General features: G+C 45.0%; 1 protein-coding gene across 1 annotated transcript in view; it reads right to left on the reverse strand.

The window, feature by feature from the left end:
- The window catches only part of FMN2 (formin 2), a 399,341-nt gene extending 386,170 nt beyond the window's left edge, over positions 1 to 13,171 (reverse strand). The window contains 1 exon segment of the mRNA XM_058309485.2: positions 11,588 to 13,171. Coding sequence (XP_058165468.1) covers positions 11,588 to 13,139 — 1,552 coding nt within the window. The 5' untranslated portion in view covers positions 13,140 to 13,171.
- Between the last annotated feature and the right edge of the window lie 2,051 nt (positions 13,172 to 15,222).

The raw sequence follows: 15,222 nt of genomic DNA on the forward strand, positions 1-15,222 counted from the left end.
ATTTATAGCATTGAATGTATACATTAGAAAAGAAGAAAGATCTAAAAATCAATAATCTAAGTTTCCACCTTAGGAAACTGCAAAAATAAGAGTATATTAAATTCAAAGGACGCAACAACAACAAAAAAAACATAATAAAAATTAGTGAAGAAATCAATGAATTTGGAAACTGAAATTAATAGAGAACAATCAATGAAACCAAAAGATGGTGCCTTGAAAAGATCAATAAAATGGACAAATCTCTAGCCAGAGCAACTAAACAAAAAAAAAGGGTGGACTCAAATTGCTCATATCAGAAATGAAAGAGAGGCCATCATATCTGATCCCATGGACATTAAAAGAGTAATAAAGGAATATTATGAACAATTCTGTGCCCGCCAATTTGATAACTTAGAAGAAATGGACCAATTCCTTCTAAGAAACAATGTACCAAAATGCACACAAGGAGAAATAGATAATATGAATAGGCTTATATCTGTGAAAAAAACTGAGTCAACAACTAATAAACCTCCCAAAACAGAAAGCAAGAGGCCTTGATGGTTTCACTGGCAAATTCTACCAAATATTTAAATAAGAAATGGTAACAATTTTCTACAATCTCTTCCAGAAAACTGAAGCAGAAAAAACACTTCCTAATTCATGCTATGAGGCCAACATTATTCTAAAACTAAAACTGGGCAAGGACTCAATTAGGAAGGAAATGACATGATAATATCCCTCATAAACATAGATACAAAAATCTTCAAAAATATTAATAAATCTAATTCAACAATATATAAAATAATTATATACCACAACTAAGTGGGATTTATTCCAGGTATACAAGACTGCTTCTAAGTTTGAAAATCATCTAGTGTAATTCATCATAGCAACAAGCTAAACAGGAAAATTCATATAATCATATTCAAAGCATTTGAAGAAATCCAACACCCACTCATGATTTTAAAAACTCCCAGAAAATTTGGAATAGATGGGACCTTCCTCAATTTGATAAAGAATATATACAAAAACCTACAGCTATAATATCATACTTGCTGAGAATCGTTCTCCCTAACTTTAGGAACAAGACAAGAAGGTGTTCTCTCACCACTGTTATTCAGCATCTCACTGGAAATTCTACCTAATGCAATAAGACAAGAAAAGGAAACAGAGATTGGGAAGGAAAAAATAAAAATCTTTGTTCATATAGATGTGACTGTCTCTGAAGAAAATCCCAAAGAATCAACAAAATACCTCTGGGAACTAAAAAGAAATTATATCAACTCTGTAGAATACAAGGCTAATAAACAAAAGTCAATTGTTTTCCTATATACCAATAATGAACTATTGGAATTTGAAATTATAAACACAATGAAATTTACATTAGCAACAAAAAATTAAGTACTAATTTATAAATCTACAAAATATATACAAGATCTATATGAAGAAAATTATAAAACTGATCAGAAAAATCAAATAACATATAAGATGTCAATTCTTAAATTGATCTGTCCATTCAGTGCAATCCCAGTCAAAATCCCAATAAATTATGCTGTGGAAATTGACAAACCAATTCTAAAGTTTATATGGAAAAGCAAAAGACTCAGAATGGCCAATACCATACTGAAGAAGAACAAAGTCAGAGGGCTGACACCACCCAACTTCAAAATTTACCATGAAGCTATAGTGTGGTATAGGTGAAAAAGACAAGTAGATCAAAGGAACAAAACAGAGTGCTGGGAAATTGACCCATGTAAATATAGTCAATGGATCTTTGACAGAAGAGGAAAGGCAATTAATTCAAAGGAGAAAGGATAGTCTTTTCAACAAATGGCACTTGAACAACTGTACATCCACATGCAAAAAATATATATACATTTATGACTTTTGACGCTGACCTTAAACTTTTCACAAAAACTCAAAATAGATCACAGACCTAACTATAAAGCATAACACTGTACAACTTCTAGAAGGTAATATCAGAGAAAATCTAGGTTACCTTCAACTGAATGATGACTTTTAAGACATAACACCAAAAGCACGAGCCATGAAAGAAAAATCTGATAAATTGCACTTCATTAAAATTTAAAAGTCTGCTCTTTGAAAGACAGTGAGAATAACAGACGAGCCACAGATTGGGAGAAAATATTTGCAAAACACATATCTAATAAAGGACTTGTATCCCAAATATACGAAGAAATCTGAAAACGCAACCATGAGAAAATAAAGAACCTAATTAAAAATGAGCAAAAGATCTGAACAGATACCTCACCAAAGATATACAGATGGCACTGGGGACTGTCCCCAGAAAGATATGTTCAAATCCTAACCCTGTGTCCTGTGGGTGTGAACCCATTTGTAACTATGACCTCTGAAGGTATTTCTTTTAGTTGAGGTATGGGCTTATTTGATGAGGCCACACTGAAATCAGGGTGGGTCTTAATCCCACATGACAAAACCCTGATTTTAGACTTCTAGCCTCCAGAGCTGTGAGCCAAAATATTCCTGTTGTTTAAGCCAACTAGTGTGTGCTATTTGCCATAGCAGTCCTAGCAAGCTAAGGCTGGTGGCAAATAAACATATAAAAAGATGCTCAGCATCATATTGTTAGGGAATTGCAAATTAAAACAAGATATCACTACCTATCTTTTAGAATGGCTAGGGCAGTGGATTTGGCCTAATGGATAGGGCGACCGTCTACCACATGGGAGGTCCGTGGTTCAAACCCCTGGCCTCCTTAACCCGTGTGAAGGTAGCCCATGTGCAGCACTGATGCGCGCAAGGAGTACCGTGCCACGCAGGGGTGTCCCCCACGTAAGGGAGCCCCATGAGCAAGGAGTGCGCCCCATAAGGAGAGCCGCCCAGCACGAAAAAAGTGCAGCCCGCCCAAGAATGGCACCACACATACGGAGAGCTGATACATCAAGATGACACAACAAAAAGATTCCCGGTGCCACTGATAAGGACAGAAGCAGTCTCAGAAGAACACACAGTGAATGGACACAGAGAGCAGACAACTGGGGGAGGGGGAAAGGGGAGAGAACTAAAATAAATAAATAAATCTTTAGAATGGCTAAAATCTGAAACATTGGCCAAACCAACTGCCAACAAGAATGAGGAACAACAGAAACTTTAATTCATTACTGGGGGGAATACAAAATGGTATAGCTACTTTGGAATACTGTCTGGCAGTTTCTTACAAAAGTTTGGATAGGCTTACCTTATGATGCTGTAATCATGGTCCTAGTTGTTTACCCAAATGAGTTGAAACCTTATGTTCATGCAAAAACCCACATATGAATGTTTATAGCAGTTTTACTTATAATTGCCAAAAATTGAAAGTAACCAAGATGCCCTTCAATAAGTGAATGGGTAAACAAATTTTGGCAAATTCATTTAATGGAATATTATTCAGTGATAAAGAGAAATGAGCTATCAAGCTACAAAAAGAGATGGAGGAAACGTCAAGGCAGATTGTTAAGTGAAAGAAGCCAGGCTGTAATATATTAGCCTTCATTTTTTAAGTTTTGGACCACAGAGGGACTCAACTATGGCAGGGGAAGAATGCTGGTGTGGGGTGTTATTGATGGGGGACATATAGGTGGGAGGGAGTTCTCCAGGGCATGTATATAGGGGACATAAAAATGTTCAGATATATGTTGGGTATTTTCATAGTAGTTACAATTAAAAACAACAACTGAGGGAGTGCTGAATTCCTAGGCAGGGGAGCTCTGTCACATTCCCCAATGGAACAGCAACAATCCCCCAAGTGCAAGGGCAAAGTCCAGTGAAGAAGGATGCTCCAATGATGAGCCCTTGATACTGATGACCATGCTTATGAGCCTGTGTGCCTGAAATAGGTCTAGAGCTGCAGGGTGCCTAAGAGTTACCTCCTGAGAGCCTCCATGTTGCTCAAATGTGGCCACTCTCTAAGCCAAACTTAGTATGTAAACACATTATCTTCCCCCTACCATGGGACATGATTCCCAGGGATGAGCCTCCCTGGCATGGAGGATTACTACCAATCACTAACTGGTGATGCAACTAGAAAAAGACCTTGAATAAAAGGGGGAAATGGTAATGACAAATGAGTTTATATGACTAAGAGTGTTCAAAAAAGAGTCAGGAGGTCATCAGAGGGGTCACGCTTACACACATCTCAGCAGGATCCCAGAGACAGCCAAAGTATATACAACCCCAGGTACTGATGCTCCTGAGGGCTACAGAGACACACAGGTTCTACGATCATGGCAGGTGACTCTGGAGTTCAGTGCCTTGTCAGTGGGCCCTACTTTGGAATTAGTGTTCCTGAGTGTGATGGAGTTGGAATCAGATGTGAACTTTCTACACATGCCTCTTCTGTCACTTTTACTGAAACTGTGGTTGGTGCTGGGGTTTGTGTATACCCAGGAGACTTCAATCTCTGGACTGGTCACGTGCCAGCTGGGCCCTGAGCCTCAGCAGAGTTGCAGCTACCACTCTCCGGTTTGTTGGACTTCCACAGGTTGGCTAACAGGGAGGTGAAGATGGTCAACCACCATACCAGGGAACCGAGAGAGTCTACAACTGCAAGCAGGAGAATCCCATTCATCAGCCATGTGGGACCCAAGCCCCCTCTCAATTTAGAGGTGGAGTGGACATCGCCATCCCAGGGTCTGCAGGATGGAGGAATAAATATGGATTGGAATGGACTTACTGGTATTCTACTATGGAACTACTGTGACTAGTAATGGAAGAAACTGTAGCATTGAAAATGAAGAAAATGGCCACGGTTGTTGCTGACGGCAGGGCGAAGGAAGAAGAGATGAGATATGGGGGCATTTTGGGGACTTGGAATTGTCCTAAATGATATTTCAGGGACAGATGCTGGACATTATATATCCTGCCATAACCCACTGAATGGACTGGGGGAGAGTGTAAACTACAATGTAAATTATAATCCATGCGTTGCAGCAGTGCTCCAAAACATATTCACCAAATGCAATGAATGTGCCACAATGGTGAAAAAGGTTGTTGATAATGGGAGGAGTAGGGGAGTGGGGTGTGGGGTATGTGGGAACCTCCCATATTTTTTAATGTAACATTTTTTTGTGATCTATGTATCTTTTTTAAAAAAAGACAATTTAATAAAATTTAAAAAGAGAAAACTGCTAGGCTGAAAAAGCTACATATTGTATGATTCCAACCACATGACACTCTGGAAAAGGTAGAACTACACAGACAGTAAAAGATCAGTGGTTGTCAGAATTTGGGGAGAGGGAGAAGGGATGAATAAATGGAGGTCAGTATTTTTAGGACAGTGAAATTAATCTGTATGATACTATAGTGGTAGATACATGACCTTATGCATTGGTCAAAACCTACAGTACAAAGGGCAGTAAAAAGAGTAAACCCTAATATAAACAATGAATTTTAATTAATACTAATGTGTCAGTATGTTTCATCAATTGTAACAAATATACTATACAAATGCAAAGTGTTAATAATAGGAGAAACTATGTGATGGGAGAAGGGGTATATGGGAACTCATCATACTTTTGCCCAATTTTTCAGCATATCTACAACTGCTCTAAAAAATAAAGTCTATTTTTAAAAGACTTAGAAAGTTTTTGGTCAATAAAATTGCATCCAATAACCATCAGATTAGAAGGCAGTATTTATTTCTTACCAATGGCCCCTTCATGCTAAATTGCATTCACATCATATAATTATTTATAATGCAAATGCAGGAATGAACAAAGGAATAAAATTTTCTCAATTTCCTTTACCTTTTCTTTCATTATCAATAAGATTTATATTTGGAAGCTTATAGTTACTATATTACTATTGCTATTTTTAAATTAATCAACAGAACTAAGAATAGGTATTAAAGTATCACTCTCTCTTCACCAGTGATTCAATCACACTCAAATGACAAAAATTTCAACTATCCAAAAATATTAGCAACTTCCCAGCTTAAATTCAACTAGTTTCAGTTGCTAATAAGAAATCTGGGCACCCAATTTCACTGTAATGCAAAAAAAAGAAAAAGTGGGGAGAGGCAAACAAGTATTCAAAAAGAGATTAATATGTTCAGGATCAATAATTTTGCCTGGCACACAGCAGGTGCCACATAAATACATCTGCATGGGATGAGAGAAGAGTGGCGGATGGATGGATGAAACCAGATAAGCAGGCAAGAAGGAAGGAAAGATGGAGGAGACAAGAAAGAAGAGCAAAAGGATCTGTGAAAACCCAAGAAGCGTATATGGTATCCTATGGGCAGGAAATGCAGAAGATGGTGAGGTGGCTGTGAGCTAGGTTTAGCTGGAACAGAGACACAGAGGCAAGGCGAATTCAATCAGCTCTCTGCAGATGCTAAATCCAGCCAGACAGTATATTCTAAGAGGGAAAAACTGCAAGGCAAAGGCACGAAGTCAGGAAAATGAAATACATGTTCAAAGGACAGTGCCCAGATTGGCTTTCCTTTTTTTTTTTTCCTGAAGTAGCTTATGAAGGAAACCATGGGAGGCAAGGCTGTGACATCAGGCAGCTGTAGGCAGATGCTGTGGAGAATATACAACACAGAAGGTGTCAGGCTGCTGCCTCCTCCTCCCCGGTCTCCTTGAAAACTCAGCACCTCCCCCTAATCACAGACTCACCCCCATCCTGTGCTTTCCTTGTCCAAAGCGCCCAGAAAACCAGAATTTCTGATGAAGTGACAAAAATGCATACAAACATAGAAAATACATAAGCCAATTGTGAAAAACCAGTGACCACATTAATTTTCAACTAGCATTCGATCAATTCCTATCCTGCCAAGTTTTCTGTCTTAGGATTTCAGCTGTTTTGTTTTTGCTTTAACAAATTTGGTTCTGACTGCTTTGAACAATGACATTTACAAAACAATTAAACCAGGGAAGGAAAGCAAACAGCAAACGCTGAGTGCCCCTATATATCAGGCAGAGATGTAGGGGCTTTATATATACCATTTCATTTAATCTTAACATTTTTCATTTTAAATTATTCCTCCACTCTCATAAAGATGCAAACAAACTACTTGTGGTGGGTTACTTAGCTAAATTGCAAGGCCAATATGCAAAATTATCTACATCTAAGTTTAAGGTCATGCTCTTTTCACTCATTACACTACTCAAAGAAACGTTCTTCTAAAAAATAATAAACCCTTTTACTCTACTCCCTATCTCAAATGGGCTCTGAGGTAGCTATGATTCACTTAAATCCAAAAGTTAGAACAAGTACCGCAACCATTTTCCACCTGTATATTTTCAGCACCTTCTTAACAGCATCGGCAGGAACGTGGCTCTAAAAGCACCTGCTCCATTCCAAATACAAATGGATCACATCCAATGCCGAAATGCACGTAAAACTAGGCCAGTGCTCAGTTCATACAGCAGTCATTAAAACCCCTCACTGAAGTTATTGGGGTTCTTGACTTCCACCCAAACCAACAGATGGAATACCACAAACCAAAAGACACCATGAAAAGGATGTTTGACACCAAACGAAAGTGATTTGAGAACAGTACTTCCCGCCCCAGATTCTGCTACCAAGTCTACGTTGGGGCACAGCACCCAGGAAGGCAGGGCCCGCAGAGGGGACAGAGCCCACCACCTCCTGCCGTGCTGGTGCATACTACAAAGTGTATGCGCGAGGGAGGAATTCCAACTTCCACTCATTTCCAGGGCATTCGCTGGACAGCCACACTCTGCCAGTGCTACTGCTAGAAATACTCCGGCCTCTGGCCTTAAAAAAGTCACAGTGTGAGTATTTAACAAGCCGTATGAGAAAACACATACTGCATTGCTTCGGCCCTTCCCTCCACTGATATAAAAGTCTAGATACCTTCTGGAAAACCAAAAAGAGGGTCACACAATCCAAGCTCTAAAACCCAAGCACTTTACTAATTAGCCAGTCCTCTAGCAGCTCACTGTGAATCCTTTGGTTTTGTTCTATGCACATTTACATTCTGTTTTCTAACCTATCCTGGATGGGCCACTTACTGGCTGACCGACCTAAGTAAGTTACTTCACTTGTCTGAGCCTTGGTTTGCTCATTGGGAAAATGGGACTAAGCAGCAGTTATGAATAGTTTATACTATTGTAAGGACTGAAGATCCTGAGGCCATGCACTGAGCACAGAGCGGGCATGTGATGTACAACAAACACAGCTAGCATCGTTTAACTACAGGACTTGCAAGCCAATAACAAATTGATTAGAAAATCAAATTAGAAGGAATTGGGGGAAGATGGCTAAAGAGAGACCGAAGAATAAATAGCTGACAGCAAGGAAAGAGTCAAGAAAACGAGAGAGATGCAAAACTTCCACAGAGCAGACTGGAATCACCAGCCTGCATGCTGGGGTAGCCGTTTCAGGGCTCCCATCAGTGTTCTCACAGGACGTAACAATGAGGTGCCTGATGATGACATTAAGCTATTTAAATAGATTAAATGTTTAAAAAGACAGATAAGTACACAATTGACTTTGGAAAGATTCCTATCAAAAGTGATTTAACATCACAATTTTAGCCTTTTAAAGATATCTAAACATTAACAGTAAAATTCTATTAACAAACTTGTGCTATACTTAAAGCGTAAAGGAACCTTTCAAATTTCAGAAGGAATCTGTCCTACTGAACACTGAAACATATTTATTTCAAACGAATTAATTGTAAAATATTGCAGTGCAAGAGCCTAAGACAACTTCAGTTTCTTAATAGCTAAAATAATATGTTTTGGTCTACATCATTGCTAAATGTTTACATATCCATAAAAGAGACACAAAACGAGGGTCCTCTTCACTTTATTTTTTTCCTACGTTTTGAAGGCAGTAAAAAGCGGAAAACATCTGTTCCTTCCTGCAGAGCTGACAGCCCTCATTCTATGGCTTAAAAATAAAAGATGTTTATGGACGCTTATAGATAAAATGATCACCTGCTTTTCAAAGGCAGCTGGCTATCAACTGATCCAAACACATGCAAAACAAAAGCCCCCCAAAAAAAAAAATTTCCCTAAGGACAATGCTAGTGCTCCCCAGTCAAATAGTAGAGGATGGTAAAGAACCAAATGGAAGGCCAGATGACAAGAAAACAGGCAACCACTGAGAAGCAAGGGCCTCTGCGTCAGTCTGGACTCACTCTACCACCAGAAGAGCCGTTTCCACAAGCTGCCTCGAGGAAATCGGGCTCACTTGGGCCAACAGTCACCTTTTATCCAGCCCAAGGAAGGCCACATGTGAAATAATTAGATTAACGTACCCCTTATAAAAAAGAGAAAGTGGAAGAGCTCATAATGGAAGGCCTTAAATCCTACCGCACTTACTTAACATGCCTTTCAACTCTATGTATTGTCTTACTGTGTTGAACATCCAAACATTAGTAATAAGCAAGGACATTCGGATTCGACTCAGGAGACTCAGCTTCTATTTCTGGCTCTGCCTCTGAATGAGTCACAGGATGACCTTGAGAAAGTTATTTCATCTCTTTCCCTCATTTTCCCACCAGTTACAAGGTTAGTTGAAACCTACCACTTCTCTTCTTCAGAAAGCGATGCTGACTGGATGAGTTAAATACATGGAAGCTGCTATGCAAAAAGAGATCTACTGGGCACTGCCCAGCTCCGTCCAACTCTCCAATACAAAGTAGGCGATCTTCCTATTAAGGCAGCTAACTGCCCTTTTACTCTGCACGGTGACCTGCCTGGAGAGGACAACGAAACCCAGGGCTTCCTGCAGGACTCCACAAACAGGGCGCCAAATTTCAAATACTTAGGAAATTAAGATGAAATGCAATTTCCAAGAAAATACTTTTTTTAAAAAAAGGGAAGGAAAACTTCAGCCTGTTTAGAGTCCTAGGTTTTCTCTCACCCCCTACCTAGGAGGTGCGTCATTGGATTCTCGACGCGCCCACTGACTCTACTGCATATCTCTATTTATTCCCAAGAACTACCATCATTTCCTGTCTCTCTCTTCACTTCGTCAGTGAGACCTGGACAGGCAGAACCATGATTTAAAGATCTTTGCATCACCTACCGGCTAGCACACGGCCTGGTTCCATGTGGGTGCCACACGTCTATGTATGAGTATGTATACATGTATGTATCTATGTATCCATTTGTTAAATGAACTAATTTCTGAAGTCTTATGCTACTAGAAACATCAATCATCAAAATCAATGAATGCTAGTCTTAATTATGGTGAGTTATTTTCATCTTTAGAAAAATAACATATAAAAGAATCTTACCTAAACAGAAAATTTCTCACCAACGTTAAATTCACAAAAACTTAACAACTTTCCAATAGTCTTCCATCAAAAACAGGCTTTAATTTTTTTCCCCACAACTACATGCATTCTTTTTAACTCAATCTATCTAACAAAGAGGAGCTAAGGGAGGAAAAGTGAAAAGAGACAGCATATAAAATGAATATAAGAGGCTACCATAAAGAATGAGCTTCTGTAATTACACAATAAAAGATCTCCCATTGATGAAAATTAAACTGTGGTCAACAAGAGTAGCTCCGACAACACTAACAGTATTTAACCAACTAAGAAGTGATCATCTTATGGTGAAATTTCATCTAAGTTATGTTGTATAGAGGAACCTATCATACATAAAACTAAAATAGGACATGATTTTTAAATTCTCAAATTGCTTTTCAAATATTTATCACATATACAAGATGCAGTGCTTGTATAAATTTTCAATTTTTCCTATTCATTAAATTCTTATGCTCAATATTTTCTTCAAAAATTCAAGGTAGAAGTTCTATGTAAACAGGAAACTGACATTTTTTTCAGTGGGCTCTTAAGGCAAGGCCTTGGGACCTGAAAGCCTATAAGAAATGATAAACTTATTATACTCTCTGACATTTACTACAATAAACTGGTCGTTTATGACCTGAGTACACAACACATGCTGAGGAGGAGAGCTACTGGTTGAATCACTGTGCTCATGCTTCTCGCCTTCACCATCTCCAAGCTGCACCGTGTACTGACTGGACCATGAAGCCAAAGGAAAATTAGACCTAATATTCTACTTCATTATGAATTTTTAATAACGTGAACTGGACTTGCTTGCATCAGCAAACAGGTGAACACTTAAACTCACTGAGTAGTCACCTCCAGATTGCAGGAAGATTAAAACTTTGTATTACATATAAGGGTGTGTGTGCAAATACATACATACATACACAAGTATACCCATACATGCATACATATGTTTTAGAGTGGGCAGAGGTTGCCAGAGGCAAATGATTTGTTTCTCCAACACTGATCTTTGTGTTTGTGAATGGGCCATGAACAATGTTGTTCTTTTCAATGCTGTGGGATGAGGAGGAAAGAGAAGAAGGATCTTGGGATGTAAGATGCGGGGTGGGTTACCAGCTCGCGGAGTTTATCTGCTGGGCATGACCCTGAGCAGGGCCACCAGACACTTGGCAGAAAGGGGCAGAGTAACCCTCTCTGGAGATGACTTGGGGCAGACAAGGCTCATCGGTTCCCCTCGGTCCTTGTAAGAAGCTATGCCTGTAAAGCCAGCCTGCACGCCCAGGGCCTGTCGCAGGTCGCGGCCCCCGGCCCAGGAGCGCACGGGGAGCCGCCGGGGGCGCTCACCTGAGAACACGCCCTGGAAGCCCTCGGCCGCGGGCGCCGCGCACGAGCCGGCGGCCCGCGCAGGGCCGGACTCGCGCTCCAGCAGCTCGGCCGAGCCCCCGGCGCGGGGCTGGCGCGCGCCCAGCTCCTCCGTCCAGTCGGCCGAGCGGCTGAGGCCGCCCGCCAGGCCCCCGTCCGCCCTGGGCTTCGTGGCCGACGCGGCCGCCGAGGCGAGGGCGGCTCTGGCGCCGCGGCCCAGCGCGGCCTCCGGGCGCCGCGGGACGCGGGGGCTCTGGCTGGGGGACGCGGCCGGGGACTGGGTGGGCGAGCTGAGCTGCCGCGTGGTGGTCTTGACGTAGCAGGGGGCGACGAGCGGGTAGGGCCGGAAGCGGCGCGGGCTGGGCGCGGGGCTGCCCGGGAGCGAGGCGGCCGCGGGGGGCCCCGGCGGCGCGCCCCCCCGCTCGGCGCCCGGCTCCGGCGCGGCCTCGCGGGCGCCCCACGCCTCTCCCGGGGAGCCCCGGGGCGCATCCTCAAAGGCCTCCTCCTCCCCGTCCTCGTCCGTGTCCGCCGCCCCCGGCGCGGTAGCTGCGGCTGCGCCCTGCCCCGGCGCGCCCTCGGGAAACGGGAAGGCCGTGGGCCAGGGCGAGTCTGCGGCCGCGGGCTGGGCCGCGGGGGGCCGGGCCGCCTCGGGGTCCCGGGCGCCGGGCGGCGGCGGCCGCTCGGGCGCGGGGAGCTCGGCCGCCGGGCTCCCGGGCCGCTCGGAGGGCGCCGCCGGCGCGGGCTCGGGGCTGCCGGGGGCCTCCGCGGCCTGGCCGAGCGGCCCCAGCAGGAGGCGGTCCAGGCACAGGAAGGCCCCGGTCTGCGGGGAGGCGGCGGGGGGCGCTGTGCCCTCCTGCGAGCCCAGCTGCTGCTGCTGCTGCTGCTGCTGCTGCTGCTGCTGCTGCTGCTGCTGCTGCTGCTGCTGCTGCTGCTGCTGCAGGCGAATCGCCTGCTGGATGTCGGAGAGCAGGTCCTCCTGCTCGGCGGCCGAGTGGAAGCTGTAGATGTCCGTGTCCGAGCCCGAGCTGGTCCTTTGTCCATCCTGCGCCCCCGCGCCAGCGTCTAGGTCCTCGGCGGCCGCCCGGGCGCCGCCCCCGGACTCGGCGGGCCCACGCCGGCCCGGCCGCGCCCCCTCGAAGGGGTCGGCGCCCTCGGTGTCGGACAGGCCTGCCTCGTCGGCCGACAGGCTGAGGTCCGGGGTCCTGGTGGCCAGCGAGTGGGCGCTGTCCAGCTCCCCGCCGGGCGGCGGCTGCGCGTCCAGCACATCCTCCCGCGAGCCGCCGGCGCCGCGGCCCCGGGCCAGGCTCTTCCTGAGCCGCAGGTTGGAGAAGACCGAGGCCCGCGAGTCCGCCTTGCTCTTCCTCCGGCCCGCCTCGCCCGCGCCGCCCTTGCCGTGCCGGCCGGGCGCCTTCTTGCCCGCGCCCCCCTTCCGGGCGGCGTCCGCGTCCCTGGGCCCCGCGGCATCCTCGGCGCCGCCGGCTTCGTGCGGGCCGTCGCCCGCGCTCCTCTTCAGCTTGCCGTCCTGGTTGCCCATGCTGCCGCCGCGCCCGCCACTCAGGCCATCGCGGGCGGCCTCAGCCCCCGGCCCGCGCGGCGGGAGCCTCCGCGCCGCGCCCGCTGCGAGCCGCTGGCAGCCGGGGCCCGCGCGGCGCCCCGCACGCTCGTCCCGCGGCGGCCGCTGTGCCGAACGCGCCGCGGCGGCTGCGCCCGGAGCGGCGGGGCGCGAACACGCTCGGGGCGGCGCGCGGCGCGCGGCTCCCGCCAATGGCGGCGCCCGACGCGGCGGCCCGGCCTCGCTCCCCGCGGGGCGCCGCCGCCCCCGCCGCCCGCGCCGGCTGCGGGCCGCACGCGCGCGCCGGGCACGCCGCCTGGGCCGCGGGCGCGCGGGTCCCCGGCGCGAGGAGCGAGGGCGGCGCCGCGCGGGGGTTGGGGGGCCGCCGGGTGCCCTCGGGGGCGGAGCGCCCGGGCCCGCCGCGAGGAAAGGGTTTTTCCCAAGGGACGTTTTAGACCGGGGAAAACTGCAGCCAAACTGGGCAGTGCCAAAACGGCACGGCCACGCACGCTGCTCCCAGAAGCTCCCTGGGGACGAAGCCTGGCTCGTCAGGGATTGCCTGAGTGGATGGATAGTTCTGGTGCTTTAATAATTGGCCTGCCCCGATAACTCTGTCGATGCACTTGAGCATATGGTTGGGGAGAGAGATTTATACATTGTGCTGAGTTTATGTTTCCTGCAGACCTCGATTCTCCAGGAGACCCTTAGCTGTCATTTTCCAAAAGTTTGTTCTTTCCGACTTTATGACCAAAAAAAAAAAAAAAAGGGCGAGATGAGGCACAGTGAAAATACTAGGAGATTAGCGTTGATTAAAATGTTAATCTCCAAAATTCTAAGAGTTTACCATATAAATCAAACGCCGTTTGTATTCAAAAGGAGTGCACATGCTGTACCTCCCAGGAGGGCAGGCGCATCAATATTAAACATGGTCACTATTGTCGCTGCCTATAAAAAGGAAAAAGACAAAAAGGAAGCCCTTGGCAGACCCACGAAATCAGACGTTACGCCATGCACCAGTACTTTCCCAAGCTCCCCTTCAAGTCAGACTTTGTCCTCGTCTTCATTACAAAAGTTTGCCATAGTTTATGGTAGTGAAGGTTCCTTAACATTCTGACTTCAATATTAGCATAAACAATTTTTCTCAGTTTATGTCGTTATTTTGGTTACTTATAAGATTTAGTTACCTGTGTTAAAAAGGCATTTCAAAAATATCATTGATATCTCAATAACTCCAAGCAGTAAATGAAAATAAGAGTAAATGACATCAATCTATAAATGTTACAAGTATTTAAATTAGAAGTTCCTTGTTACCCACTTTGAAAATATGGAATAGCTATCCAACCTGTTAATATTTTTAAAGGAAACCCAAGGAAGAAAAGTCTATGTATTATACGACACAATTTAAATCAAGAAAACGTTTGGTGTTCCTTTCTGAACCACCATCTTTATTGAGAAAAAAAAATCAGTCAAATAAGTTTTTCATATAAAAGCATTATGAGCCAGTATTCACTAGCCTTTTTCAAACTTCATTCATTTAAAAAAAGATGATCACTTAAAGGGCAGGTGGCCAGTTGTCCTGGGTGGTCCTTTTGAGTTTGGTTTGGAAAAATCAACTTTAATAACTTTGCCAGCCTCTGGGCAGTGCAGATGTACTTGAAAACCCTTTATTTCACCACTTTCACAAGAATGCTCTCTTCTTTCTCCTAGAATCTAGGCTCCTCAGAAGCCACAGTTTGTCTGTAGCTATTAGAATTTTCTGCATTATTGAGTCCTGAGGTACTTTGATTCTTGATTTTTACTCTTTCTTTGACAGGATGTCTTTGATTCTGAACTATTTGTTTCCATACTGTTTCTTTCTGGGTTATATTCTAGATGTTCAGAAAAAAAAAAAGAGAAGGAAAGGGAGAAAGGAGATAGGGAGAGAGGGAATGGGGGAGGAAGGGAGAAAGGGAGAGAGAGAAGCTGATTTTTACACCTCCTTTCAATATGAAACAATAGGTGACCGTTGTGTAGCAGGCAGTTTTCAAAGCTCTATTACAGGCAAAGGCTCCTTTGAAATTCACAA

The sequence above is a fragment of the Dasypus novemcinctus genome, chromosome 13 (assembly GCF_030445035.2).
Source record: "Dasypus novemcinctus isolate mDasNov1 chromosome 13, mDasNov1.1.hap2, whole genome shotgun sequence".
Taxonomy (NCBI): Eukaryota; Metazoa; Chordata; class Mammalia; order Cingulata; family Dasypodidae; genus Dasypus; species Dasypus novemcinctus.